General features: G+C 43.8%; 3 protein-coding genes across 3 annotated transcripts in view; 1 reads left to right on the top strand and 2 right to left on the bottom strand.

The window, feature by feature from the left end:
- MYLK4 (myosin light chain kinase family member 4) overlaps nucleotides 1-27,347 on the bottom strand; it is a 137,862-nt gene extending 110,515 nt beyond the window's left edge. Inside the window, exon 1 of the mRNA XM_048507123.1 lies at nucleotides 27,253-27,347. Within this exon, the coding sequence (XP_048363080.1) occupies nucleotides 27,253-27,308 (56 nt within the window). The 5' untranslated portion in view covers nucleotides 27,309-27,347. The remainder of the gene's footprint in view (nucleotides 1-27,252) is intronic.
- On the top strand, nucleotides 133-27,689 carry LOC125438694 (ATPase WRNIP1-like). The gene is made up of 3 exons (XM_048507138.1): nucleotides 133-865; nucleotides 25,317-25,508; nucleotides 27,315-27,689. The coding sequence occupies exons 1-3, from the start codon at nucleotides 257-259 to the stop codon at nucleotides 27,561-27,563; spliced, it is 1,050 nt and encodes a 349-aa protein (XP_048363095.1). The 5' UTR covers nucleotides 133-256; the 3' UTR covers nucleotides 27,564-27,689.
- The window catches only part of LOC125438692 (leukocyte elastase inhibitor-like), a 164,189-nt gene continuing 145,150 nt past the window's right edge, over nucleotides 8,961-27,999 (bottom strand). Inside the window, exon 8 of the mRNA XM_048507135.1 lies at nucleotides 8,961-9,018. The gene's annotated coding sequence lies outside the window, so the exon portion shown is untranslated. The remainder of the gene's footprint in view (nucleotides 9,019-27,999) is intronic.

Below are 27,999 nucleotides of genomic sequence, written 5' to 3'. Positions count from 1 at the left end.
GGGAGCTCCTCTAAAAGTCCCATCACGCTTTCGTTTTCCTCCAGCCAGAGAACTACGACTCCCAGAAGCCTGCAAGGTTGGAGGCGCGCGCAGGAAAAGGAGGTGTTTGCTTTCCCCCTTTTTCCTGCCCGGGCAAATCTAGTTGCTCGTCTGCACCGCAGCTGAACCTTTTAGGTCCGGGGGCGTTTCCTGCGCGGGTAGCCGAGAGGCATCCCTGACGTCTTAATTCAGTGGGATTCCCTTCTTCGGCCGGGCAATGGAGGGGGCAGGACCCGCGAAAACGCCCCTCGTGAGTTGCCCCGTTTGCTCTCGCCAGCTCCCCGCCCCGGCCATTAACTTGCACCTGGACAGATGCTTGCAGGGGAAAGGGGGAGAGGAGCAGCGCCCAGAGGCGGGTGGGGAGGGCAGCAGCTGCCCCCCAGCTCTGCAGCAGCCCTGCAAGAAGAAGATGCGCCTTTCCAGCTCCCCGGAGCGCAACAGCCGAGAAGAGGAGCCGGGCGACAGCCGCAGCCCCCCGCCCGTGTTTTCCCTTTTCCAAAAGGGGAGAAGCTCCGGAGCGAGGACGCCTGGAAGGGGCGCTGCTGCTGCTGCTGCTGCTGCGTCTCCAACCCGGGGCCCGGAGAAGCTGCTGGAGCGAGAGAGTCCTCCCGCCCTTGGCGCTGATGCTTCGGTTCCTGAACTGAGCGGGAAGGATCTGGCCCAAAAGCTGGAAGGGAAGCCCCTGGCGGACAAGCTGCGGCCGGACACTTTGGAGGACTACATGGGGCAGAACCGGGTGGTGGGAGAGCAGACTCTCTTGCGCTCCCTGCTGGAAGCCCATGAGATCCCCTCCCTCATCCTATGGGGGCCGCCGGGCTGCGGCAAGGTGAGTGCCCCCCCCCCTTTGCTGCCGCCACCAGTCTTACATACTTTCTTTCCTGATGTCACAGGCCCCTTCCGCACATGCAAAATAATGCGTTTTCAAACCACTTTCACAACTGTTTGCAAGGGGATTTTGCCATTCCACACAGCTTCAAAGAGCACTGAAAGCAGTTTGAAAGTGCATTATTCTGCATGTGCGGAATGAGCCACAGTCGCAGCATCCCAGCCTGGAGCAAATTCCAGATTCACCTTTTCACTATCAAGAGCTAACGCTAAAAGGTGTGGTCATAATGTGATGGCGTGCCTCTGAGCATACGCAGAGTTATTTACTTCTCATGGCTGCTCAGGTAACCACTGTTGGTACAGTTGTCATAGGAAGGGGCAGGGTATCCGAGAGCGCATTATGTGCCGGCATTGATTCCAGCACCTCTCTTTTGACAATGAAGAAAAATAGTGGATTTATACCCCACTTTTCTCAACTTATTGAGTTTCAAAGCAGCTGACAAACTTCTTCCCTTCCTCTCCCCCCAATAGACACCTTGTGAGTTTGGTGGGGCTGAGAGAGTTCTGAGAAGACTATGACTGGCCCAAGCTCACCCTTCACGTGGAGGAGCAGGGAAACAAACTTTGTTCACTAGATTAGAGTCCACTGCTTTTTTATTATTATTATTATTATTATTTATTATATTTCTAAACCGCCCTCCCCCGAAGGGCTCAGGGCGGTGAACAAACAAATAGATAGAGCACAATAAAATCAATAATCATTAAATAACGGCTCTATATACTTAAAACCAACCCCATTAAAATGCAGCGTTCTAGCATCAGTATATCGATGGTGTCCTATTAAACATCCCCTAACGGAAGAGGGGGAAGAAAAGAGGAGAAGAGAGACAGCAGGGTCCACAGATGTTAGAAAGGGGATGTTAGAAAGATGTTAACCACCACAGCACAGTTGTCACGTTACTCTACTGCAGATAAAAAACACACACTCTGGCTCATTCTGCACATGCAGAATAATGCACTTTCAAACTGCTTTCAGTGCTCTTTGAAGCTGTGTGGAATAACAAAATCCACTTGCAAAAAATTGTGAAAGTGGTTTGAAAACGCTGTTTTTATTTATGTGCCAATGCCTGGTGGATTCTCAAATAGTTTTAAGGCCCAGTTCATCCCAAGTCAGTTGGAGTCATCATGTGGTATAGGGGTGTGTGGGACATGTGATATACACTGATGCCACACTGTGAAACCCTTTCACCCTTTTCTGAGGCAAGGGAATTGCACAAAATGGTTATCTACGTGGACCACCTGTTCTGTATATATTGGTCCTAGTTTCACCTGGAGGATACTCTGGAATATTTAAACTGCAGCGCTTCCTCGTGACATCTTTTTCTACCTTGTCCTTTTTGTTTCCTTGCTGGTTCTCCATGCTTTCTCAAGCCAGCCTTGACCTGATTTGGGAAAGTGCGGAAGAACCATTAAGAAATTGTGGAAAGTTAACAAACGGAAAATGGCACTGTAAGCAAGCTTGGAGAAAAAAACACACATTACCACTTGGAACTCAAACCATGAGAAAGCAACTGTGTGAAAAGCCCAGTTATCTGTGTTTTGGAGAGTAAAAAGTTCTTTTTCTATTGCATTGTGAAAACTGTCCCTTAACTGTGCCATTTGTTTGTCCAAAAAACAAAAAAGGGATCCTATACAGTTTCTAGTATAGGTCTCCATACTAAAGATTAAGGGGAAGGTACACGCACAATGATGATAAGAGAAAATTTGTACCCACCAGGCTGAAGACTAAAAAATCACAAGGAATTTTATAGCATCATAGCAGTGTTGAAAAATTATTTCAAAGCAATTTTGTACAATACAGGTACATAGGAACACAGTAATTACTATTATTATTATTTCTTTTTTAACACAATAACAGCAACAGCTAGCCAGAATCTAGATAATTACTGGCCTCGTGAAACCTTCAAGGCTGTTAAGCAAAGAACAGGGTGTTTTTTTGCTCAATGCTCAATGCTATATGTTAATAATCACGTTGGGGTCGCGCTCTGCAAAATAGAGGCGAGAGGCATAAGAAGAAACAATTTTGCAGAGCGCGACCCCAACGTGATTATAGGTTAGAGCATTGAGGGGAAAAAAACCCTGTTCTTTGCTTAACAGCCTTGAAGGTTTCACAAGGCCAGTAATTATCTAGATTCCGGCTAGTTGTTGCTGTTATTGTGTTAAAAAAGAAATAATAATAATTACTGTGTTCCTATGAACCTGTATTGTACAAAATTGTTTTGAAATAATTTTTCAGCACTGCTATGATGCTATAAAATTCCTTGTGATTTTTTAGTCTTCAGCCTGGTGGGTACAAATGTTCTCTTATCATCGTTTGTAGTATAGGTAGCATATGTGTGAATAATTTCTGGATATTCTGTGTCTTCGGGGAGGGCAAAGAGCAGCACATGTGTGTGTTTTTAGAAATGTGTGTGAATAGAAGTACAAAGGCACACACACAGCATTGGGTAAGGAAAAGCTATTCACATGTATTCTTATCAATACAGTTATAGGCATGAATCATTATAGATCAGAATTTCAATATTGGCCTCAAGCATGCATTTAAGGAGTAATAATATCCATTAATAAACATGTCAAAGACATTTTAATGGATGTCTCATAACTAGCTTGAAGAGAGTTAGAATCTTACATCTTCTTACTTGGAAATAAGCTTAGAGGGGTCTTCTGTATAAAATGTGTAGGATTGTGTAGATCGTAAGCTAGAGAACTACTGCCCAGAACGGAGAAAACAGCAGAATTTTGCTTTTCTGTGGTGTGGATTTCTGCTGCCACCTCACTATTTAATTATTTGTTACTGATACTTTCAGTGTGTCCTTTGCATTTAAAATAACGCCCAAGACACCTTGCAAATTAAAACAATGGCATTTCATCACCACAAAACAATAATAAATCAAACAAGTAAAGAATAAATAAGTAAAGAATAAAACAGCAGATTAAAACCAGCAAGTAGCAGATAACACTAATCAGTACAGAGGACAAAATATTATAATGGATTAATCATTATCATCTGAAAGTCACATTACTTTGTTTTTAGCTGGAGCGATCCTGTATAGATTGAGGCTTTTTATACCTTGTACATCCAATGTACAAGTGGTCAAAATGTGGTCTCTCACATAGAATCACACAATAGAAACACACAAGGTATACTGGCATGTACCTGTTAACTTCCATTAATGTGTGAAGGAGCTCTGAATATTTCTCCGGCGTTGTAAATCTTTCTTTATGAGATCTGTGGTTAAGCTGATATTGGGTAAATTTTCAGTTTGTAGAATACACTGTATTGCATTTTCATTGAGGCTTTATTTGATTGGTTTCCTTGGCTTGTGTGCTAACAGTTGTCATCTCTGCCCGTGACGTAAGCAAGAAATCTAAATAAAGGGTGTTAATCTTGTAGAGTGAAGAAAGCATTGAATAATTTGTTAGGTGATCTCTAGAGAATGTTCAGAAGAGTGATCTATGTCTACTATTCTGAACATTTCCAGTTTAATATTACTCAACCTATGAAATGATACGTAACAATTGAGAATGAATGTCTCAGTATGCAGACAGTGAGTAAGCATCAAAATAGGATGTAGTGAAATCAGGATGTAGAGATAAAGTTACTTCTAATCCTTTTTACTACAAAAGGAAAAGAAATCATCCATAGTTCATTTTATGAAGAGTTTGTTTACATAGCATTTTTGGCAGGCCTATCATATGCCCTTTCACTCGGATATTAGTCTCACTGAATTCAGTGGAGGCTAAGTGAGCGCGTGTATATTTTCTGCCATAAAATACAAAGTGTACAATCTTTTAACTAGTTTGTGTTCTCCATGTTCAGGTCTGTTCAGTGGGGCTTTCTCCCAGAATATGCCTGTATGGTTGCATTTCTGATCTGTTTGCTCCCAAACTGACTCTGGTACTCATTTTAAAACACAACCCTCATTTTAAAACACATACAAAGTCAACAGCTGCTGCCTCCTGGTGGATTAGAGTAATAGGACTCTTGTGCATTATGGGGAAAAATCTATCTGGGGTATCAGGTTGCAGCTTTTCCGCCTTTCACTTTCTAACTGCTCAGCTCCCCTAAATAGGAAGCATCAATAGAATGTACTTTTTTGGTAACTCGGCCTACAGGACATTTGGCATTTACATTGCATGAGAAAAGTTAGTCAGGGCAGGTTCATATTAAGACTCAAAGAGAGAAGTTGATGTCAAGGAAGAAAAAATTGCAGAGTGATTAATCCTGGTTTAAAAATTCTTCTGTCAGATTTGAATTGCACAAGTGGGATACCGAGTATAGTTTCTCTTGAGTCCAAACAAAATATAGAATTTTGCAGCAATGGGTATCTATCCCAAATTTTGAATTAACTTTCTTCATCCTACTTTCACCCATCTTCTTGAAAAACATCAGAACATTAATATTACTGTATTGTCGAAGGCTTTCACGGCCGGATTCAACTGGTTGTTGCGGGTTTTCCGGGCTGTGTGGCCGTGGTCTGATAGATCTTGTTCCTAACGTTTCGCCCGCATCTGTGGCGGTCATCTTCAGAGGTGTATCACAGAGAGAAGTGTTGCACACTGTGTCCAGTAATTAATTAATTAAGTAATTAATATTACTTTTCACTGTTTTAATTATTCTGTTACGATATTGAAAGTAACTCTGGACAGAACCATTGTTTCAACTCTAGGACCTGTCCGAGTACAAGGAGCTTGACTTTGGCAATGCTTTCGTCAATCAATCTTAGATGATAACTCTGCTCTTCTGATCAGGACTTGTGAGTAACACCCTCATGTAGGCCGGTTACACAACTGGTTACACAAGTGTATTCCATGGCTCTTTTTGTGGTTGTTGCTTCTTTATGGAATATCCTTTGAGGAGGAATCCTCTCTGTGACAGTTTCAGAAAGTATTGGAGGATAAATTTTCTATGAGCTTTTTCTGTCAATAATTAGGTTCTTTCTTTCTTTACTTAATTTGATATACCACCCACCTCCGAAGGGCTCTGGGTGTCAGACTTCAACCCAAAATAAAGAAACTGTAGTTTCAAACTGTAGACTTTATTCGGTAACCAAAGCACAACAAGGGATTGATGTGGCGTAGGATAGCAGTGGCGTAGGAGGTTAAGAGCTCGTGTATCTAATCTGGAGGAACCGGGTTTGATTCCCCGCTCTGCCACCTGAGCTGTGGAGGCTTATCTGGGGAATTCAGATTAGCCTGTGCACTCCCACACACGCCAGCTGGGTGACCTTGGGCTAGTCACAGTTCTTCTGAGCTCTCTCAGCCCCACCTACCTCACAGGGTGTTTGTTGTGAGGGGGGAAGGGCAAGGAGATTGTAAGCCCCTTTGAGTCTCCTACAGGAGAGAAAGGGGGGATATAAATCCAAACTCTTCTTCTTCTTCTTTTCGAGACCGAGTGCCCAAATTGCAACCTAAAACCCACTTATTTAGCACAAAGTGCCAACAGGCAATTTAACCTGAATAGTGACGTTTTAGTTTAGAAAAAACAGTTGGCTCTGAGGTGTGCGTTGCTTGGGAGTAAGCTTGGTGGTAGTTGGTGGTTTTGCTCTGAAGCAACCATGCAACTCTTCCAACGGGTGAATCACAACCCTAGGAGGGTTTACTCAGAAGCAAGCCTCATTGCCAGCAACCGAACATACTCCCAGATAAAGAATCATGCTTTAATTCTTCGCATGAAAATCAGTGGGGTTTAACAGTGCTTAACAGGGTTACCTACACTGCTTCCCAGCCTAGATATGTGTGTGTGTAGGCATGGTGACCCTGTTTGTGCGTGCCCACAGAGAGGGCTCTGAGTGCCACCTCTAGCACCCGTGCCATAGGTTCACCACCACTGTTCTGAGGAGTACACATCGGGCGATGGCTTAAATCCCTGTTGCCCACTGCTTCCTGCCGACCACAAGGCACAAACCCCCCTGTTCCCACAGCATCAAAGGGGAAAGTACAAAGGACAGGAAACACTTCACACCTAAGAGGATGAGAGCCAAACCAGGACCTGAGGCCAAGTGGCCAGATTTGGGGCGGGGGAGGGGGAATACCGACACCGGAGTGAGAGCAAGCATCAATGGCTCAGCTCCCCTTCCCCACATGACAGAAGAATACCATTCTGACACTGGGCAGTATAGCATAACCATCATTTTAAAACATAATGCTATAACAACAGAAGCCTAACGACAGATGGCAACTCAGAGAAAAAAGACCTCCCCTCCCCCCCCCAAGTACACACAATTATGATGTTATATGGGGGATGGCAAATTAGCGGCCACCCTCCCCAAAAGCCCGGTGGAACAACTCCGTTTTACAGGCCCTGCGGAACTGTCCCAGGTCCTGCAGAGCCCTGATGTTCAGAGGAAGAGTGTTCGCCAGGCAGGGGCCAAGGCAGGAAAAGCCTTGGTCTAGCTGCATCATGGCGGGGCCTGGGACCACCCGTAAATTTGCCTCTGCCAAATGCAGGGGTCGAATAGGGACACAAGGGGAAAGATGGTCTTTAAAAGATCTTTAAAATATTTTTATCTGACATCTACTTGTAGGCAGTTTGGAATCCTTTTAAATTATCCTTAGGGTACAGAAAAGGGTTGATAGGTCCATCAGAGGCTATTAATCACGATAAGTAAAGAGAGTCTTCCGTATTCACAGGCAGGAAACCTCTCAACAGTAGTGCTAGGAGGCGGCATCGGGGGAAGGCTTGATCCCCTAAGCCTCCGGGGCAGCGGGATGTTAGACTAGTTGGCTCACCAGTCTGATCCAGCAGGACTTTCCTTATGTTAGTAATGGAACTTGTTTTAATTGGACTGTAAGCCTCTTTGGGGCTGTGGAAGACAAAGGCAAGTTTAGAGGAATAAAAATATGATCAAGATGGGAAAGGTTGCAAACTGCAGGAAAAAGAGGAAGACCCAACATGAGGTGAATTGACCCCATGAAGGAAGCCACGGCTCTCAGTTTGCAAGTCCTGAGCAAGGTTGTTAACAATCTGACGTTTCGGAGGACATTAATTCATAGGGTCGCCATGAGTTGGAAGTGACTTGACGGCACGAAATACACTCACAAATAAACACCAATGATTGGAAATGTGAGCCAACGTAGTGTAGTGGGTAGAGCACTGGGTAGGATCTAGGACAATGATGGCGAACCTTTTCGAGACCAAGTGCCCAAACTGCAACCCAAAACCCACTTATTTATCGCAAAGTGCCAACACGGCAATTTAACCTGAATACTGGGGTTTTAGTTTAGAAAAAACGGTTGGCTCCGAGGCGTGCGTTACTCAGGAGTAAGCTTGGTGGTAGTCGGTGGCTCTGCTTTGAAGCAACCATGCAACTCTTCCAACGGGTGAATCACGACCCTAGGAGGGTTTACTCAGAAGCAAGCCCCATTGCCAGCAACCGAGCTTACTCCCAGGTAAAGGATCACACTTTAGTTCTTCGCATGAAAATCAGTGGGGTTTAACAGCGCTTAACAGGGTTACCTATACTGCTTCCCCAAAACTAGGTCTTAGGTTTAATGCTAATAATCAAGCCCAGTGGCCCAGGCCAGCCTAGATGTGGGGGTGGGGGGCACTCTGTTTGTGCGTGCCTACAGAGAGGGCTCTGAATGCCACCTCTGGCTCCCATGCCATAGGTTCGCCATCGCTGATCTAGGAGAATGAGGCTCAGATCCTATTCTGCCAGGGAAGGTTGCTAGATAACCTTGGGCCAGTTATACACTCATCCTAGTCTACCTCTCAGAGTGGTTGTGAGGATAAAAGGGAGACTGTTGTTAGCTGCTTTGGGCCTCCAGTGGGGAGAAAACTGGGATATAAGTAAATAAAAATTAACAAATTTAACAAAATAAAAATAAGTGTTAAAGGGATAAATCTGGATGCTACCATGTTTCCCCGAAAATAAGACAGTGTCTTATATTAATTTTTGCTCCCAAAGATGCGCTATGTCTTATTTTCAGGGGATGTCTTATTTTTCTGTGTTCTGTTCGTCGGGCATGCTTCCAAGCAAAAACGCTGCTACGTCTTACTTTCGGGGGATGCCTTCTATTTCGCACTTCAGCAAAACCTCCACTACGTCTTATTTTCAGGGGATGTCTTATAGTTGGGGAAACAGGGTACGTCTTGTGTTTTGGTGCTGTAGCAAGCACCCAAGAATAGTTTCCTCCAAGACATCTGCACTCACTCTAGGAAGCCAGCTAAAAGGCTGGGCTGGTCATCAAACGTGTAGATCACAAGGAAACAGTTTAGCGGGGGTTGAAGTACAGTGCATGTTTGGAATTCACACCTGAACTCAATATTATGAGCATGTCCAAGGCCATGCATCGCAAACCCGAAAGTTTCACTTGTTCGGCTTGACTGCAAATTAAAGGGGGGGAAATCTCTCATGGTGTCTCTGCTGGTCCAGCTGCTCAAACACAAGCTTGCAATCTGAGTAAGCTGCGCTGTGATTTATGACCCTTTAATGTGCGTGGTTTGGATTTTTGCTCGTCTGCCACGGGGCACCCAATTTTAGTTGTGAGACAGCCGAGGAGGATCCGCTGCTGTAACCCTAAGCACAGAATAACTTCAGTATTGCAAATGCACTCGGGGGCTGCCAGAAGCAAGCTCGGTATTTCCCTGTGGGTAAACGAAAAACAACCACCACCGCCTTTGGTTTTGAGAAATGTATTATTCAAAATGCTAGAAAACTAATGGTGCAATGCTGTGCAGAGTTACTCCAGTGTAAACCCACTGAAATTATTGGGCTTAGATTTCAGTACATTTGCATAGGATTGCACTACCAATGGTTGACCTGTTATTATTTAGGAAAATTAACTGAAAGAGTGCAAACCATTTGCTCTTGCACTACCGTGTTTCCCCGAAAATAAGACAGTGTCTTATATTAATTTTTGCTCCCAGAGATGCACTATGTCTTATTTTCAGGGGATGTCTTATTTTTCTGTGTTCTGTTCGCCGGGAATACTCCCAAACAAAAACTTTGCTACGTCTTACTTTTGGGGGATGCCTTATATTTCAGACTTCAGCAAAACCTCTACTACGTCTTATTTTCAGGGGATGTCTTATATTCGGGAAAATAGGGTAGATCATTCTAGATGTGGGTTGGCGGAAATGACTACGAAGCAATGGGAAGTCCCTTGCGGTTTATACTACGGTAGGTTTCCTTTGGCTTATTTTTAGCTTCCGATTTTCTTTGTGTTTTGTCCCAAAACTACTTGTGACAAAGGCAAAAGGTATTTGAAGTTCTCTCCTTGGGCAGAGGTGTTTGGCCATTTGTTTAGAACTTATTTGACAACTTGAATGCATCTGGGGTCCTTTCTTGGTAATCCTTTATTAGAACTACTTGTCCATTGGAAAATTATTAGCATGCTAAGCTCCACCCATTTGCTTCTTATAGATGGAGATATAGGCTGTCAGCTATAGTATTTATTGATCCTTCTGGATTGCCATTCTGTATTTGTCAGTGACGTCTTTTAGAGATGCAAGAATATGATGAGAGCCAAGGTTTGGATGGACTTTCAGTTTCATACTAGAAGTTCAAATTGTGTGTCTTCCTGGGTTTTTTTAATGTGTATGAACAAAACAGGATTTCACTTCTCTCTCTGTAGGAAGCAAGTTGATAATGTATGGACAAAGCATGCTCAGGTATGGCTCCCATGGAGTTATGGAAGAGAAAAAAAATCAAAGGAATGAATTCTGGAATACTGACGCATGATTGAATTAAACTTGATGCTCTTTGTGTGCGTTATGGACCCCCAAAGGGGGTGCCCCATCCCCCCATTGTTTCCAATGGGAGCTAATAGTAGATGGGGCTACATTTTGAGGGTCAATAACTTTGGACCCCCTGAACCAAACTTCACCAAACCTGGGTGGTATCATCAGGATAATCTCTTGCTGATACCACCCGGTTTTCAACACATGTCGATGATTCAGGGAATTCTATGAATCAAAGTAGTGCTCTCATCCCCATTGTTTCCAATAGGAAGCTAATAGTAATAGATGGGGCTACCTCCTTTGAAGGGGTCCCATAACTTTGGACCCCCTGAACCAAACTTTTACCAAACCTGGGTGATATCATCAGGAGGGTCTCCTAAAGATACTCTGAAATGTTGGTACTGCTAACATAAACATTCCTCCCCTGACAGGTTGTGTGAATGTTCCTTCTAAAATGACACCTGTCATGTGCAATTTTAAAAATATGTACACTACAAATAATGAACTATTCTTTTAAAAAGCAAGGTAGTTTTGAGTCACAGTGAACAGGCATGTTCATTCTAGTTTTTATTGTAAGATCCATTGTTTAAAACCCTTCCTTACCAAAAAAAACCTAAGGTTTTTGTACTTTTAAAGTTATTGTTGATACCATATTGTTTTTGTTGACTCCCTTTTCCACTTACAGAGCTAGTTTACTGTTTTTCTTTGAAATAAATATTCAAAAACATTTAACCTACTGATGCCTCAATTAATGTAATTTTATTGGTATCCATTTATGTTTTTGAAATTTACCAGTAGCTGCTGCATTTCCCACCCTCGACTTATATGCGAGTCAATAAGTTTTCCTGTTGGTTTTTTTTTGGTAAAATTAGGTGCCTCTACTTATATGCGGGTCAACTTATACATGAGTATATACGGTATGGTACCTGCTTTTTCCACAGCTATTGGTAGCATCTTTATTGAGGCAAATCAACTTGAGTACTAGTAATAGAATATTATGTGAGGGTGTCAGTTACTGTTTAATGGATTTTTTTTCTTGACGCAATTTTAATCACTAGCTGTTATAGCAGAACATGAACTGTGAGCTAGTAACCCCCAGATGAAATCTCATCTCGGACAGGCATTCTTGAGGCCAGTTCACACAGTCTCAAAAATGAAAATGTTCACGGAGAGAGATGCAGGTAGAAGACCTATGTATGTGCCCACAGTATAAGAAGCGATGCTCCAAAATTCGGCCATTTTGCTTGAAGTAGAAGAATGATGGAATTCAGGCTTATACCCACATGACATCTTTAAAATTCCCACTTCACATCTTACATTGTATTCATGGTGGGTTCATGGATGGGGGTAAGTGATTGCTTTGTAGTTTGACATGTCTTCCAGGTTCAGGTTTGTGAAATCTGGTGTTCTAAACTAACCTCCCAATTTAAATAGGGCAATAATGATACTGGTCCACTATGCAAATTCGTCTAATGTAATATAGGATGAAAAAGAATCCTGTGGGGCAGAGTGGTGAGCTGCAGTACTACAGTCAAAGCTCTGGTCACAACCCGCGTTCAATCCTCCTGGAACTCAGTTTCAGGTGGCCAACTCAAGGTAGACTTAGCCTTCCACCCTTCTGAAGTTGGTACGTTGAGTGTCCAGCTTGTTGGGTGTAAAGTGTAGATGGCTGCAGAAGGAAATGCCAAACCACCCTGTAAACATAGTCTCCCTAGTAAACATTGTGAACATAAGAACTAGCCTGCTGGATCAGACCAGAGTCCATCTAGTCCAGCACTCTGCTACTCGCAGTAGCCCACCAGGTGCCTTTGGGAGCTCACATGCAGGATGTGAAAGCAATGGCCTGCTGCTGCTGCTCCTCCTGAGCACCTGGTCTGCTAAGTCATTTGCAATCTGACATCAAGGAGGATCAAGATTGGTAGCCATAGATCGACTTCTCCTCCATAAATCTGTCCAAACCTTTTTTAAAGCTATCCAGGTTAGTGGCCATCACCACGTCCTGAGGCAGCATATTCCAAACACCAATCGCATGTTGCGTGAAGAAGTGGTTCCTTTTATTAATCCTAATTCTTCCCCCCAGCATGTGTGACATCACCCCATGGGTCAGTAATGACCTTGTGCTTGCACAGGGGACTCTTTAACTTTAACCAAGGATGTTCTTCAAAGGCTTTTTTGATTTAAATAATTTATTATTATCACAACTTAAAGGGACAATTAGGAAAGTTGGCATTTACAGGTAGAATTTATTACATAAATTTCTAATGGTTAGTTTCTGTACTATACTACTGTTTTGATAAGCAAATGTAGATGAAAATAAGACTATTGTGAAATGACTGTAATGAGACATCCTGATTCTGTGCGTGATTATCCAGAACCTAGCTTGCAAATACTTTCTTTCTGTTGTAAGAAATAGAATCTGAGGCCCCTTCCACACAGGCAAAATAATGCGTTTTCAAACCACTTTCATAACTGTTTGCAAGTGGATTTTGCTATTCCGCACAGCTTCAAAGAGCACTGAAAGCAGTTTGAAAGTGCATTATTCTGCATGTGCGGAATGAGCCATAGAGTTGGAAGAGACCACAGGGGTCATCCAGTCCAACATCCTGCCATGCAGGAATACACAATCAGATTACTCCTGACAGTTGGTCATCCAGCTTCTGTTTAAAACCCTCCAAAGAAGGTTGCACTCCTAAGGAGAGTTACAGCCTTCTTAAGTCCATTGAAGCACTAATGGGCTTAGAAGGGTGTTATCTAAATAAATACAAATTAATTAAATCAGTTAAAATAATGCAAATAAACAGTTCTGCATAGGCTTTCTTTTGACATTTATGTTCTGGATAAGATGGAAGAATGGATCCTACACAGTCATTTGGTCACGGCAAAGGCTGGGCAGGAAGAAGCATGTTGGATAAAGTCGAAAAAAGTTCCAATAGTTCATTTCTAAGAGTGACAGTGCCAGAATGGGGAGCACTAGCTGCTGTGTATCATATGGTTTAAAAAAAATCCTCTCCATTTACAATCTATTTATGCATTTGGTTCAGAAAGGCTCAAGTATACTTATACACCTGTTGTATGTAATTCAGATTGCAGTCATATACATTTATACCTGACTTTAAGAAGCACTGGTTATCATGGAATGTGCTTGTGCGCAAATATCCTAAAGGACTGGGTTGCAAATTAAAGCATAGGGATCGAGACATGAAAAAAATAATTTTTGTCTCACTAGATTTTTTTTAACTCGCTGGAATATTCCATTTTATGCAGACAAAAATCAGCTCAGGTGTCATTATATATTTCCGTGCCCTGTCTTCTTGCGAGGAGGGTGTCTGACCACTGTATAAAACAGAGTAGATAGACTCAGTAGTTGGATCCTTCATAGCTACGCTTGTGTGCATTTGGCCTTTCTGAAAATATATTTTGCATTTTTAGTAAAGTGAGTTTGAATTCTGTATTGATAAAGGTTCAAAAGCTTTAGTTCAGACATCGTGTCAAACTAAGGTTAAGGGAGGTCTCATATTGTTCGGTTTGATGTCTGCATTGACAGGCTGTAGCTTATGTATCTCTCTGCCTCAAAAGCTAATGCACCATAATCTATAGAACAGCATGAAAAGCAGGCCAATATAGAATAAACCACAGCATACACATGTATACACAACACATACCTGGAGTCTGGTATCTAACTATACAGTATACCGATTTTAAAAAATCTAAAAATGAATGAGCTATGCAAGTCCACATATAATTTTAATGAGACAGAGAGACAAAGTCTGGGGAAAAATCACCCAACAACCTGGGCCAATGGCTGTTGTTTGCCTGGGGGCAAAAACTCCATAGGTTTTGTATATGGTGAATGTGTGAGAAAAGAGCATTCTATATTTGGGTTACCATGACTGGGAAGGCCATTTTGGTGATCCAAACCAACCTTATCCCCAAAGGTTAGGGTAGGCAGAAGATCACTATTGACAGCAAGTGCATTCATAAACCTACAGTTATTTCAAATATGTAGGTCCTATGTGGTTTAGGGTTTGAAGAGTAATACCCAGCATTTAGGATTTGGACTGGCAGCTCATGCAGTTGTTTCAACACTGAAGAAATATGCTCCCCGTGGGAGGTGCCAGGTAATAATCTGTACCATGTTCTTCATAGCTTCTGAGTCATCCTTAAAGGGCAGCTTCTGAGTCATCTTTAAGGGCAGCAGCAAGTAATTGAATTTGGATACGATCAGCGTACTGGTGGCCATGTCCAAAATCCTGCTTCTCAAGGAAAGGCCAGCTGGTAACAAGCATGAAGGAGATCTGTGCTTCAGTCTGGACTTGTCCAAGTTGCAATTGTTCTCCTCCAAAGGAAGTACAGCCCCATCGAGGAAGGACTAATTCTGCAGTCCCTGAGGGGTTACAGCAGTGGTTCTTTTATTCCTCAGGAGTCTCCCTGGCATTCCACTTGTAAAACTGGAAAACAGCCTGTTCTAAACGAATTGGAAGGATTTTGGCTGTTTCCACACAAATCACCTAAGAGCAGCAGTGGCGTAGGAGGTTAAGAGCTCGTGTATCTAATCTGGAGGAACTGGATTTGATTCCCAGCTCTGCCGCCTGAGCTGTGGAGGCTTATCTGGGGAATTCACACACACCAGCTGGGTGACCTTGGGCTAGTCACAGTTCTTCGGAGCTCTCTCAGCCCCACCTACCTCACAGGGTGTTTGTTGTGAGGGGGGAAGGGAAAGGAGTTTGTTATCCCCTTTGAGTCTCCTGCAGGAGAGAAAGGGGGGGATATAAATCCAAACTCTTCTTCTTCTTCTTCTTCTTCTTCTAAAACGTTTTTAAAATGTTTTAGATCTCCCCAAATAACATTATTTTTGTTCACACTCATCCCCTTGAAATGATTCCTAGTTGCCATTTTTTTGTTTTCCCCTGTTTTTCCCCTGTGCATTGACAAATGGATGCTTCTATACTTTGCAGCCTCATGTTGCAACTTCATAAGTCTTCCATAGATGTTGTGAAGATTAAGCCCCCTCAAAAGCACATAAAAATGTTCTGAAATGCTCCGAAAACAGGGGCTTCTGCAGACAAGGAGTGAGCTCACAGAATGGCATTGATGGGACAGTCAAGGAAGGCAGAGAGAGGTGGAAAACAAAGGGAGCGCACAGGCAAATGGATCCTTTTTAAAATCATGTTTCATCCAAATAATTGTTTGAAAAGGGGAAAGATCAACAGTTCTCAACCTGTGGGTCGTGACCCCTTTGGGGGTCGAACGACCCTTTCACAGGGGTCGCCTAAGACCATTGGAAAACACATATTTCCTATGGTCTTAGGAACCAAGACACAAATAATTTTTTGGTTGGGGGTCACCACAGCATGAGGAACTGTATTAAAGGGTCGCGGCATCAGGAAGGTTGAGAACCACTGGGATAGATAGATATATTTGTTTATGGTTAACAACCAGTAATACAATAATTAATAAAAGGTCAAATTCCAGATTATTTGCAAACAAAGAGGTTAAAATGTTAAAATATGAAATAGACGTTATTTTAACATTCCTCTAAAAGAACTGATGGTCTTCTATCCACCTGCTCTCCTGTATTTATTTACTAAAACACAAAACTGGGTTACATTACTGGAAATTCTTTGGTCTTTGCCCAACAGCAAATAGTTTAATTTCCATTTCTTATCTTTTCCAGCCCATCCAGTCAAAATAGGCCCCAGGATTTCTTCTCCAAGTTTATCATGTAGAGGGCACTTAAGCAACTTGTGTTCAAGCGAATCCACTTCTTCCAGGGAGCAACCACAGAGCCTTTGTTCATAGGGGATTTTCTTGAATCTACCATCTAAGGCAGCAATGGGCAGGGTGTTATTATGAGCCAATGGAAACATCCTCCCTTTGATTTTTATTCTCTAGGAAAAATAGATAAGGGGTTGGTTTCACCTAGAATCTAAGGGATTCAGGAGCCAGATATTTCAGAGTGAGTCTTAAATCAGATTGCCTCTCTATATCATAAACTTAAAAGGGGATTAATTTAACACATTTTGAGATTGCAAATAAAACATTTTTGGGGGAAAATGCAGAACTCCTTGGAGGAAACATTTTATTTCCTGCCTCCAAATGTTTCAAAGTGTCTGTATGGAAAAGGCCTTGGTTTCTCCTGTTCCTGCTCCCGAGAGGAACAAGGAGCTGGTTTACATGCCATTGGTGTAGCTCATCCTTTGATCACCATAACTGAATGTACAACTTGACTGTGCTGAAAAGCATCTTCTGTTCTATGAAGTTTGGCCTGTGGCATTTGATCTTTTGTGCGGTGCCTCACTCACACGGCAATTTGTTGCTTGATCCCATAGTCATCAAGCTAAGTGTATACATGGATGAATTGGCTTTCAGTCCCCAGAACAGAGGTGTCCAACAGATCAGAGTGGCTGCTACTCCTCTGAGTTGTCCCCAATGAGTCAAAAGAATCTCTGTCTAGGAGAGGATATAATATTCAGAGCACCTGCTGCAGCAATCGTGCTCTTTGGAATATCTTTGCAAGCAGCATTTACTCTTGTCACCAACTGCCCATACCAGCTGCTGAGAATCTCTCCCCTTCAGTCTTCTGGGTCTGTCAGCAGTTTGGGGAAAGACTGGAGAAAGACTCCATTAACATGTTTGTGAAAACATGAAATTTGCTTTTCCATCCTCCTTCTATCATTTGTGGTGGTGTTAATAGATCATTTCTAGATTTGTAGGATGACGCTTATGTGTTGGATGCAATGGGTGTCGACAGGCCATTTTACAGTAACCAAATACAGATCTGTCTGCCTACAAAACACATTACTGACTTTATCATATTTCTTCTCTACTTTCTAGTCCTCCGAGCACGACCGTCATTGTTCCTTTTTACTAGGTCGATCAACCTACTTTACTACAATGAGTTTTGGTTGCCATAACCATGTATTAGTATTTCCTTTTTAGCAGAAGTGGCGTAGTGGTTAAGAGCAGGTGCATTCTAATCTGGAGGAACCGGGTTTGATTCCCTGCTCTGCCGCTTGAACTGTGGAGGCTTATCTGGGGAATTCAGATTAGCCTGTGCACTCCCACACACGCCAGCTGGGTGACCTTGGGCTAGTCACAGATCATCTGAGCTCTCTCAGCCCCACCTACCTCACAGGGTGTTTGTTGTCAGCCCCTTTGAATCTCCTTACAGGAGAGAAAGGGGGGATATAAATCCAACTCTTCTTCTTTTTAAAAAATATCTAAATTATTATTACATTATTTTTAATAAATTGGCAGTGCAGGTCCTGTCTTCTAAGCTTGTTGGTTTTAATGGACTTCAAAGAAGGCAGCTGTGTTCAGATTGCACTGTAGAGTTACCAACTGTTGGCTGGATGGAGTGAATTCTTTTGAGATTTCTTTTTTTATTTACAAAATAAACTGAATTATGGAATATTACATGTTAAAGAAAATGGTACCATGAATGAATTCTAATATGTCTCTGTTAAGCCTCTGTTAAGAGCAGGCGGATTGTAATCTGGAGAACCGGGTTTGATTCCCCACTCCTCCACCTGAGTGGCAGAGGCTTATCTGGTGAACCAGATGTGTTTCCGCATTCCTAGTCACAGTTCTGTCAAGAACTCTCTCAGCCCCACCTACCTCACAAGGTGTCTGTTGTGGGGAGAGGAAGGGGAAGGAGCTTGTAAGCCATCTTGAGTCTCCTTACAGGAGAGAAAGGTGGGGTATAAATCCAAACTCTTCTTCTTCTTCTTAACCCTCCTTAAAATTCCTGCCTTCTCGCCAGTCCTTGTGATTTGGGACTCATGCAAAACCTAGCGCTTGCCAGTGCTGAGATGACATGTCCAGAGGAAGGGGAATCAAATAGCCCTCAGATTATTTTCTTTACTGGAGAGCCAGCTTTACTTTATGTATTTAAGTTATCCACACATCATATTTACCTAAATGCTTTATTTTCTGTTAAATAAACCTCTGTTGTTCCTCTCCATCTTTGTCTTGTCTGTCAAGTCAAATAACTCGGAAAATATGATCTCTGTTTATCCCACAAATATGTGCAACCATAGTGTAGCGGGTTTCCAGATAAGGACCTTTAGGGAGCACATAGCTTACATGCTACCAATCTTTCATAGATTGTGTCTTTGGTTGTGGACAGTTGAGGTATAAAGGATCTATAGGAGAAGCCAGAGTCCAGAAGACAGGGCCTTTCCCCACTTACTTTCTACTGCGCGCTACTGGGGCCAAAATGGCCCAGCGGGGTCCCAGGAGCACTCCCCACTACAGGAGTGGCTGACAACGCACTTGGCGCTGGCAACTCTGAGTTGTCAGCGCCTCCTCAGTAGCAGCGTCATTCCTAGCTGGAGAAAGCAGAAGCCTTTTGATTAGCATGCGCAGAGTTCGGAGTGCGTGGGGAAGAAACCAGAACCCGCACGCGCCAGAAATGTGGCGCTTGTAGTGGGTAAAAAAAGCAGCATAGCTGATGGTGGTAGAGGGGAAAGTGGGGAAAGGCCCACAGTTGCCCCAAAGCCATCCCTTTTATTATAAAACCATAATTATCAGATTCAGCATAGCAAAGAAGGCAGAGTTGTCCTTTCTGCATAGCTATATTTTCTTATGTTTCCACTGCCCCTATTATTTATAGGGAAACTTTCCTTTTTTTGAGTACCGGTGCATTCCTAAACAAAGCTATGTATGGGTGTGTGTTGTCAAGTCACGGCTGGTTTATGGCAACCACGCAGGGGCCCCTTCCGCACACGCAAAATAATGCGTTTTCAAACCACTTTCACAACTGTTTGCAAGTGGATTTTGCTATTCCGCACAGCTTTAAAGAGCACTGAAAGCAGTTTGAAAGTGCATTATTCTGCATGTGCTGAATGAGCCAGGGTTTTCAAAGCAAGAGACATTTGGAAGTGGTTTGCCACTGCCTGCCTCTCTGTGTGCTGAGAGAGTTCTGAGAGAACTGTGACTGGCCCAAGGTCACCCAGCAGGCCTCATGTAGAAGAGAGGGGAACCGAATCTGGTTCTCCAGAGCTCACTGCTCTTAACCACTGCACCACTCTGACTCTTTATGGTATTGAGTATATTGTTTAAAGTTTGCAAGCTGGCTTCTGTTTTACATCTGAGGGACTGAGATGGAAGCCAAACGTTGCAGTGTGTCAGATTCCGCTTACGGTCGTCAGATCTGCATCCTGTTGCCATTTACATGTCTGGGCCAGATTGCATAAGTCATTTCTCCCTAGACTTGATACACTGCACTGAATCCTAAGAGTGCTATCTGGTTTGTAGACTTGTGGATCTTGCAGGCCGGCTGTAGAGTGGATCAACTCAAGTTGTTTTAGTCAAACTCTAAAATACTCGCAGCGGCCCCCTCTCCGCCATCCCCACACATTCCGAAAGACTTCTCACTACTCCCCTGACCAGTACTGAAGCATTTATTGTCCTGACAGCTGTTTCCCCTACACCTGTTGCACTAAAAATTCCTATTGCTTAGCTGAAGTATGTCTCCCTCCACCCCAGTAGCCTCACACTCTGTGGTTCCTTGAACAAATGAGTATGAGTTTGCCTGATGAATGGAAGGGCACTGGGAGTATTATGTAGATGCCTTTTTTTCTTCATTTTGGCCATTTTTCTCATCTTATTCCACTGAATCCAGCTAGTGTTTCCTAAATGAGCTTTGAATGCTGTCCTGAACTTATTTGGTGAAAGACAGGATAAAAATGGCAGGAAAGGCAAGATAGATTCCACACTGTCCGTGTTGTGGTCCTGTTTCTTTTCTCTCTCTCTTGTTTGCTGTGATTTAAAAAAAAATAGTGCAAAGACATGTTAACCTTTCAGGTATAAGCTCTAATTTGGTGTGGTTTGGAGGTTTCTTTGGTGACTGTATAGAACCCTGAATCTTCCGCTTTGCCTCCGTCTGTCATTTCATCAACCAACCTTTCTGCTTTGCAGTAGCAGCACAGACTCGCTATTTAAAAATAAGATATTCCCTTGTGCTGTATTAGGAGCCATTGTAAAGCGATTACCAGCATTAAAAAAAACCTTCTGAGGTGCTAAAAACAATTAGGGCCTAGATTGAGAAGGGTACGAGGAACACCAGGGAATGAAAATGCAGGATGCAGTTAAGTGCGTGAAGAGTGGTGGTTCTGCTGAACTTGGAGAGAACCTACAGCGAGACATCGAGAGAACATAGGACTGCCCTGCCCTGCCCTGAATGGCCCAGGCTAGCCCAATCGCAGCTGAGTCATTCCTGGTTCGCACTTGGAAGGGAGATCACCAAGGAAGTCTTAAGGTTGCTGTGCAGAGGCAGACAATGGCAAGCCACCTCTGTTCATCTCTTGCCTTGAGAACACTATGGGCTCACCAAAAATTGGCTGCAGCTGGACCGCATTTCCCACCATCGGGACTGTAAGATTAGCCATACTGGATCAAGCCAGCATCTTGTTTCCAACAGTGGCTAGACAGCCCTCGTCCACTGTTGCCTCCCCAGCCTTTGACCACTCGGTTGTGCCTCTGAATTTGGAGATGCTGTTTACCTGTCTTGGCTGATAGCCAGCAATACTGTGCATGTACTTGTTCAACTCTCTTTTAAGCCACTGACTCTTGGGCAGCCCAATCCAAGTTACTGGGGGCCAGGGACTGCACTTCCCTACCACCTTCAGAGGGCTTTCCGGCTGCACGGGGAAGGAAGAAAACCCCCCAAACCTCCCCACTGCTGGAAAGAGACCTGGGCTACTAGGCCGATCACCACAAACCTGGGGTGGAAGCCGACTAATGTTGGATCCACCCCTTGAAACACCTCTGCCACACCCCCGCTGCGCTGACAAGGCTGAGAGTGGTGTGGGAGTGCTGACACGGTGCTCAGCGCTGCTTTCAAGTATCCTGGTGGGGTGTGGCTGCCACCCACTGGCATATTTGCCTCTGCACCAGGATAAGTGCCCCAGGGAAGGCAAATCTGCCAGCATAGCCCTGTGCCACCCCCATGGGATGATTCACTGCCCCCATCTGGATTGGGCTGTTAGCCCTGTCATGTAAGCCACCACCCATCCCCAGGTCTTGTGGTAATGAGTTTCACAAGCCATCTTCTTGTATGAAGTGATACTTCCTTTTGACTGTCATGAATTTATTGCCAACCAATTACATAGTGTGACCCTTGGTCAGTGGTGGGATCCAAAAATTTTAGTAACAGGTTCCCATGGTGGTGGGATTCAAACTGTGGTGTAGCACCAATGGGGCTGGGCAGGGCATGACAGGGGTGTGTGCGAGACATTCCGGGGTGAGGGCATTCCTGGGGTGGGGCTGTGGCAAAGGAGACATCGGCAGCTTCTGCCAGTCCTTGGGCGGGAAACGAATGCACGCAGGCACAGGCTACCATGCACACCGGTTCACCTCCTGCTAGCCTGCTTCAAGTTCTGCGCGCTACTGCTGAGAGGAGGGGCGTAACTAAGGCAAAAATCATGTGGTAAGATCACCCCTCTCGGCACACACAAATAATTAGTAACCTACTCTCGGGAACCTGCGAGAACCTGCTGGATCCCACCTCTGCCCTTGGTCCCAGTACTGTGAGAAAAGGAGAAATACCTCTAAGTACTTCCGTATCTATGGGGGAGCAAGGGGGTCATTTGGCCCAGATGCCAAGTTGGAAAGGATGAGAAGAGATCCAGCCTAGTGTAGTAGTTAGAGTGTTGGTTGGACCAGAATCTGGGAGGCCACAGCTCAAATCCTACCTCTTCCACCCAAGCTCATTATGGTACCTTGGCCTTCCACCATCACATGGTGGTGGTTGTGAGAATAAAATGATGGAGGGCAGAATGATAATGTAAGCTGCAATGGGTCCCTAATGGGGAAGAAAAGAGGCACATGAATATGATGGTGTGCCCTCCACTCCATCTTTCATAAATATCTTCTCTCTGCATAGAACAAAGAATCCCTCCATCTCATCAGAAAAGAAGAACATTTTTGTCATAATTAATAAGACTAATTAATGTTCAGTCCACACAGCATAAAACTGGGACATTTGTTGGGGTGAGCCAGCAAACCCAGCAGAGTTTGAGACAGTGCACAGGAATGCCTGCGACATCGGTTGCCCTCTGGGCAAGCAGACTCACCGGTCACAAGACCCCCATGGCTCACAGGTCACAAGATGTCCTGGACAAAGGGACAAAAGGTGCATACCCCCAGGTATGGATTAGGCCCAGACAGGAGCATTTCCTCCCGCACGTACACAGCCCCTATGATTCATGTATTGTGCAATATTCTCCCGCTCTCCCGCCTTCCTGAAAACCCTAATAAAAGGTGCCAGGGACCCCCAGCTTGGCAGAGTAGCCAGATCCACGGATCACGCTATATTGCCACTGGCTTCTCTCCACCGGATGATATCGCTGCGTCTCGGCTCTTCATTGCGTCGCCCGTGACGACTTCAGACATTATTTTAAAATGTCCTTTAAATGTAGTCTGGAGGTACTTAAGAGGAGTCCTGCTGGATCAGATTGGTGATTTTTCTCGTTCAGCATCCTGTTACACAGTGACCAACCAGTTACTCTGGTGGGCCCAAAGCGGAGCATCACACCCAGTTCCAAATCATTTTTGAATAAAATTAAATAACGCTGACCCCAATGCTGATCTTTGTTGGACTCCTCCTGTTGCAAGAACTGTCTGTTTATTCCTACTCTCAGCTTCTTGTCGTTTAACCAGGTTTAAATCCACAAGATGTCCCATATGTCGGGACCGCATTACCCCATATGTCCCAGCTCGACCTCTGCGTTCGGCAGAGGCCAACCTACTGGAGATCCCTGGCCCCTCAATGATGCGGCTGGCCTCCACTCGGGCCAGGGCCTTTACAGCTCTGGCCCCTGCCTGGTGGAACACTCTCCCTCCAGCTGTCCAGGCCCTGCGGGACCTTGGCGATTTCCGCAGGGCCTGCAAGACTGAGTTGTTCCACCAGGCCTTTGGAGAAACCAGCCACTGAGTGTGCCCCCCCAGTTTATGGGTCCCCAATATCATCGGGACCCATTATTGGGACCTATGGGCCCTTAATACCATCAGGACCCACTACCACTCCCTCCTCCTTCTAGGAGGATTAGGTTTAGGTGGGATGCCATCTTAGGACACAACTGCTGTTTTCATTATATTTATGGAAGTCCTGTTATGATGTTTTTTATACTGTTTTTATGTTGTACACCGCCCAGAGCCCTTCGGGGATGGGGCGGTATATTAAATAAAATAAATAAATAAATACAAATAAAGAGGACTGGTCCGTTTATCATATGACTGCTAAGCTTACTCAGGAGTCTTCGTAGAGGTGCCTCGTCACAAGCCTTTGGGAAGTCCAAGTGTATAATATCTCCCAGTCACCATTATCTACATATTTGTTTGCTTTCTGTGAAAACTCCAAAGGGTTGGTTAGGCAGGACTTCTTTTTGAGGTACCCTTTGATGTATCAATTCTTCAGCATAGTGCCTTGTTAAATTTTTCTGTACGCACTGTATTTTACCTAAAATGGTTTCCACATAAGCTGGGAGGGAATACATAACTTAGGGCCAGCCATCTCAAATGCAGCTCACTATCCTGTTGTGTGGTGGTCTACCAGGAGTGTAGTTAGTGCATGGTTGAGGAGACTGCAAAAATTGGAGGCAGAAGGAACTTCCAGGCCGTAGTTTGTGGCTGGTGGTGCATTTGGGTTTGACAAAGCTCAGATTGCAGAGGCCTGCAATAAGAACGACCCCAAACTGTCCATCAATAATCTTTGGCATATAAATGTGTCCTATGAAGAGGGCAAAGAGAGGAAACCAAAATAACCGCCCGTTAAGATAAATCAACAGTTTGTCTGGCAGCCAATAAAATGTTGGCATTATATTTCATTTGTGTAGGCCAAGAGGTAGTTAACCATGAAATCATTGAATGGAGCACGCATATGCATTTAGGCTACACGTCTATTAAAATTGTGTCTACAAAATGCGCTACGGATATGTGTAACATGTGTAACAAATGCCCGTGCTGGGAGTTGAAAGCATACATGGGTTCAGCAGCTGTTCACACAGATTGTCCTTTGATGTTTCACATGTGTCTTAAGATTTGTTTAAAAATATTTTAGTGCCTTCTGAGTATATTTTTAAGATACCATCAACTGGTGGTGCACAGCGACCTTCGTAGACAAGAGAATTAATTTGGCACAGAATCAAATCTTTAAATATCAAATATGACACATAAAACAAATGTAGAACTTCTTATAAAATACAGGTATCTTCTCCAATTTAACTGATACACACTGTCTAATATTTAGGCATGGTAGGATACCTATTGCTGTATTATTTTGCTTTTAACTTGCTAAACAGATCTATTTAAATTGCAATTTTATATTAGATTGTATTTTTACATTTCTGTGTAGGGGTATTTACTGTCATTTGCTCTGGCTATTTCTTTAAAAAAAAATCTGAAGTGATCTGAATCCCTTAAAGTCAACCATCAAGTTATGTGGACTATTTTCTTGCTATTGAACTATATTTGAGACTGCAGATTGTGTCTGTGTAAATCTTGATCTATCTATGCCTATTAAAGGTTAATAAAGATAAAGACAAGATAATTAATCAACTGGGAGAACTCCTACGCTTGACTAATTGATTTATATCTTATATGGAGATTATATGAACATTCTCTTTCTGCCTCTCGGCTACCTCGAACCCACTATTTTCTGTTCCCAAAGCAGAATCAATTATGCCGACTCGTTTCTTTGTTTCAGACTACCCTGGCACATATCATAGCAAAAGGCAGCAAGAAGAAAGGCACAAGGTTTGTGACACTCTCAGCAACTAGTGCGAAAACCAACGATGTCCGTGAAGTCATCTCCCAAGCCCAAAATGAAAAGAGACTCTTCAAGAGGAAAACCATCCTTTTCATTGACGAAATACACCGTTTCAACAAGTCTCAGCAGGTATTTGTTCGGCCTCTGCGTGATATGCTTAGAAGGCTTTCCCGTGGAATTGTGCTGCTTATTATCTGTTTTTAACAATAGTGTGAGGGACTAAAATTTGCCTTTTTCTATCCTGCTGTTCTGGGTGGATGGAACTAGATCCATCATCCCATCCCGGTGAGACAGATTAAGCCTAGAGATCAACTGGCCAAGGTTACCTCAGGAATTCACAGCTGAGCAAGGGCATGATTCCGGGCCTCCCCGATCAAATTCCAATTCTCAAATCTATTAGACCACTCGGTCTTATTACATAACATTAAAACCAGGAATGACATTTCGTTTGATCTGGATTGAAAATGCATTTCTAAAGTCTGGCAACTGAATTGCAATTTGATTTGCTATGCTGAATATGTTGTAACTGGGTTTAAATCACAAGCTTGGGATATGAAATCTGGCAAGAGCTGCAATATTTTAGTGTATCTTCCTTCCCCGGTCAACACAGAAAAAGCATATTTCCCTACCCTCTGGGGAGAAGATTTAGGGGCATAATTGTGACACTATGATACAGACATTGCATTTGGGTCCCTAAAAAATACTGCACCTGAAAATGAACCTAAAAACAAAGGAAATAGAGTCTCTTTGTCACCAGCCAGAATGGGAAACTACCCTGTTTCCCTGAATATAAGACATCCCCTGAAAATAAGACTTAGTAGAGGTTTTGCTGAAGTGCGAAATATAAGGCATCCCCTGAAAGTAAGACGTAGCAAAGTTTTTGTTTGGAAGCATGCCCGACGAACAGAACACAGAAAAATAAGACATCCCCTGAAAATAAGACATAGCGCATCTTGGGGAGCAAAAATTAATATAAGACACTGTCTTATTTTCGGGAAAACACGGTATAAAATATATATGGAATGACAGATGGATCCACAGTAGATATTCCAAAGTTTGTGACCATGAGTTCAAAAGAAAAGTTGGTTTGAACCCAGTATCAGAATGGTAAAGTACCTAACTTAGGGTCATCCTTTGTGGGCTTGGGGGGCCCTTTGTCTGTTTAACATTTCAGTAAGTTTGCATGTGGAGGGGCTCCTCTGCCTCAAAATAGTGAAGCGAAAAGGACAGAAATGAACGGTGTCTTCAGAAGATGATTGCTTTATACCAGTACTGTTTTGTGTTCTTGGTGGGGAGATACCTAAGGTGTTCCCTGGAACATATATACTAGTTCAGTGGTGGCGAACCTATGGCACGGGTGCCAGAGGTGGCACTCAGAGTCCTTTCTGTGGGCACGCGTGCACAGAGTTCATAATGTGTGGGGGGGCGGAAAATCACCCCCCACACACACACACCTAGGCTGGCCTGGGCATGATCCTTTACCTGGGAGTAAGCTCGGTTGCTGGTAATGGGGTTTGCTTCTGAGTAAACCCTCCTAGGGTCATGATTCACCCATTTGAAGCGTTGCACGGTTGCTTCACCAAGCTTACTCCCGAGTAACGTGTGCCTCGGAACCAACTGTTTTTTCTAAACTAAAACCTCAGTATTCAGGTTAAATTGCCGTGTTGGCACTTTGCAATAAATAAGTGGGTTTTGGGTTGCAATTTGGGCACTCGGTCTCGAAAAGGTTCGCCATCACTGTACTAGTTGAACAGAATAAATGAAGCTATTACTCGGTTTAGCAGGGTATGCTGTACAAAACCCACCCACTGAATTTGTGAGCAAGCGAAAGCCATGGAAAACTGCGGTTTCAGTTAAGGAAGAAGGTACTTACATTGGATGCCTCAGGCTGTCATTGATTGGGACCAATTTCTTCTGCTTCCCTCCCATGGTTAGGACACTTTCCTTCCTCACGTCGAGTGTGGGACGGTGACCTTGATTGGAGCAACCACCGAAAATCCTTCGTTCCAGGTCAATTCTGCCCTTCTCAGCCGGTGCCGCGTTATAGTTCTTGAGAAGCTGTCCGTGGAAGCGATGGAAGCGATTCTGATGAGAGCTCTCAAGTCCTTGGGGATTCAGATTTTAAACCCAGATGAGCAGTGCGCTGGCTCAGAGAATGGCAGCGACAGCGAGATCTCGGCGTGAGTATGTTTCACGCACGGCACTGTGCTAAAGAATCCTTTGACAGCCTGCCAGAACAGAAGTGAGCAAAAGGTTGTGCCGCAGTCATTGGGTAGGGGGGATTTTTTAAAACTTAGTAAACAGACCCCCCCCCCCCCAAAAAAAAAACCTCTCTCTGTGTGTGCTCAATATATGTGAGGGGAAATAACTCAAAGGCTATTCTGCTTTTTGAAAACCCTGCTTTCTTGGCTGCCTGGAGAGTAACTTTAGAGCTGCCTGCAGGATATTTACATCTGTTCTGCAGCTGAGAATTTGCTCTCTCGTTTGTGTGCTGCAGTCCTTGTTGTTGACGGCAGATGCATCATATTACAACAAAGTTTTAGCCAGGAGTTCCTTATGTTAACTTGTCTGGGTCCTATCAGTCAAAATGCTGTTGTGTGCTAGGGACCCGGGTTGACTG

Source organism: Sphaerodactylus townsendi, linkage group LG09, assembly GCF_021028975.2.
Source record: "Sphaerodactylus townsendi isolate TG3544 linkage group LG09, MPM_Stown_v2.3, whole genome shotgun sequence".
Lineage (NCBI taxonomy): Eukaryota > Metazoa > Chordata > Lepidosauria > Squamata > Sphaerodactylidae > Sphaerodactylus > Sphaerodactylus townsendi.
This window is presented reverse-complemented; position numbering and strand designations above follow the sequence as displayed.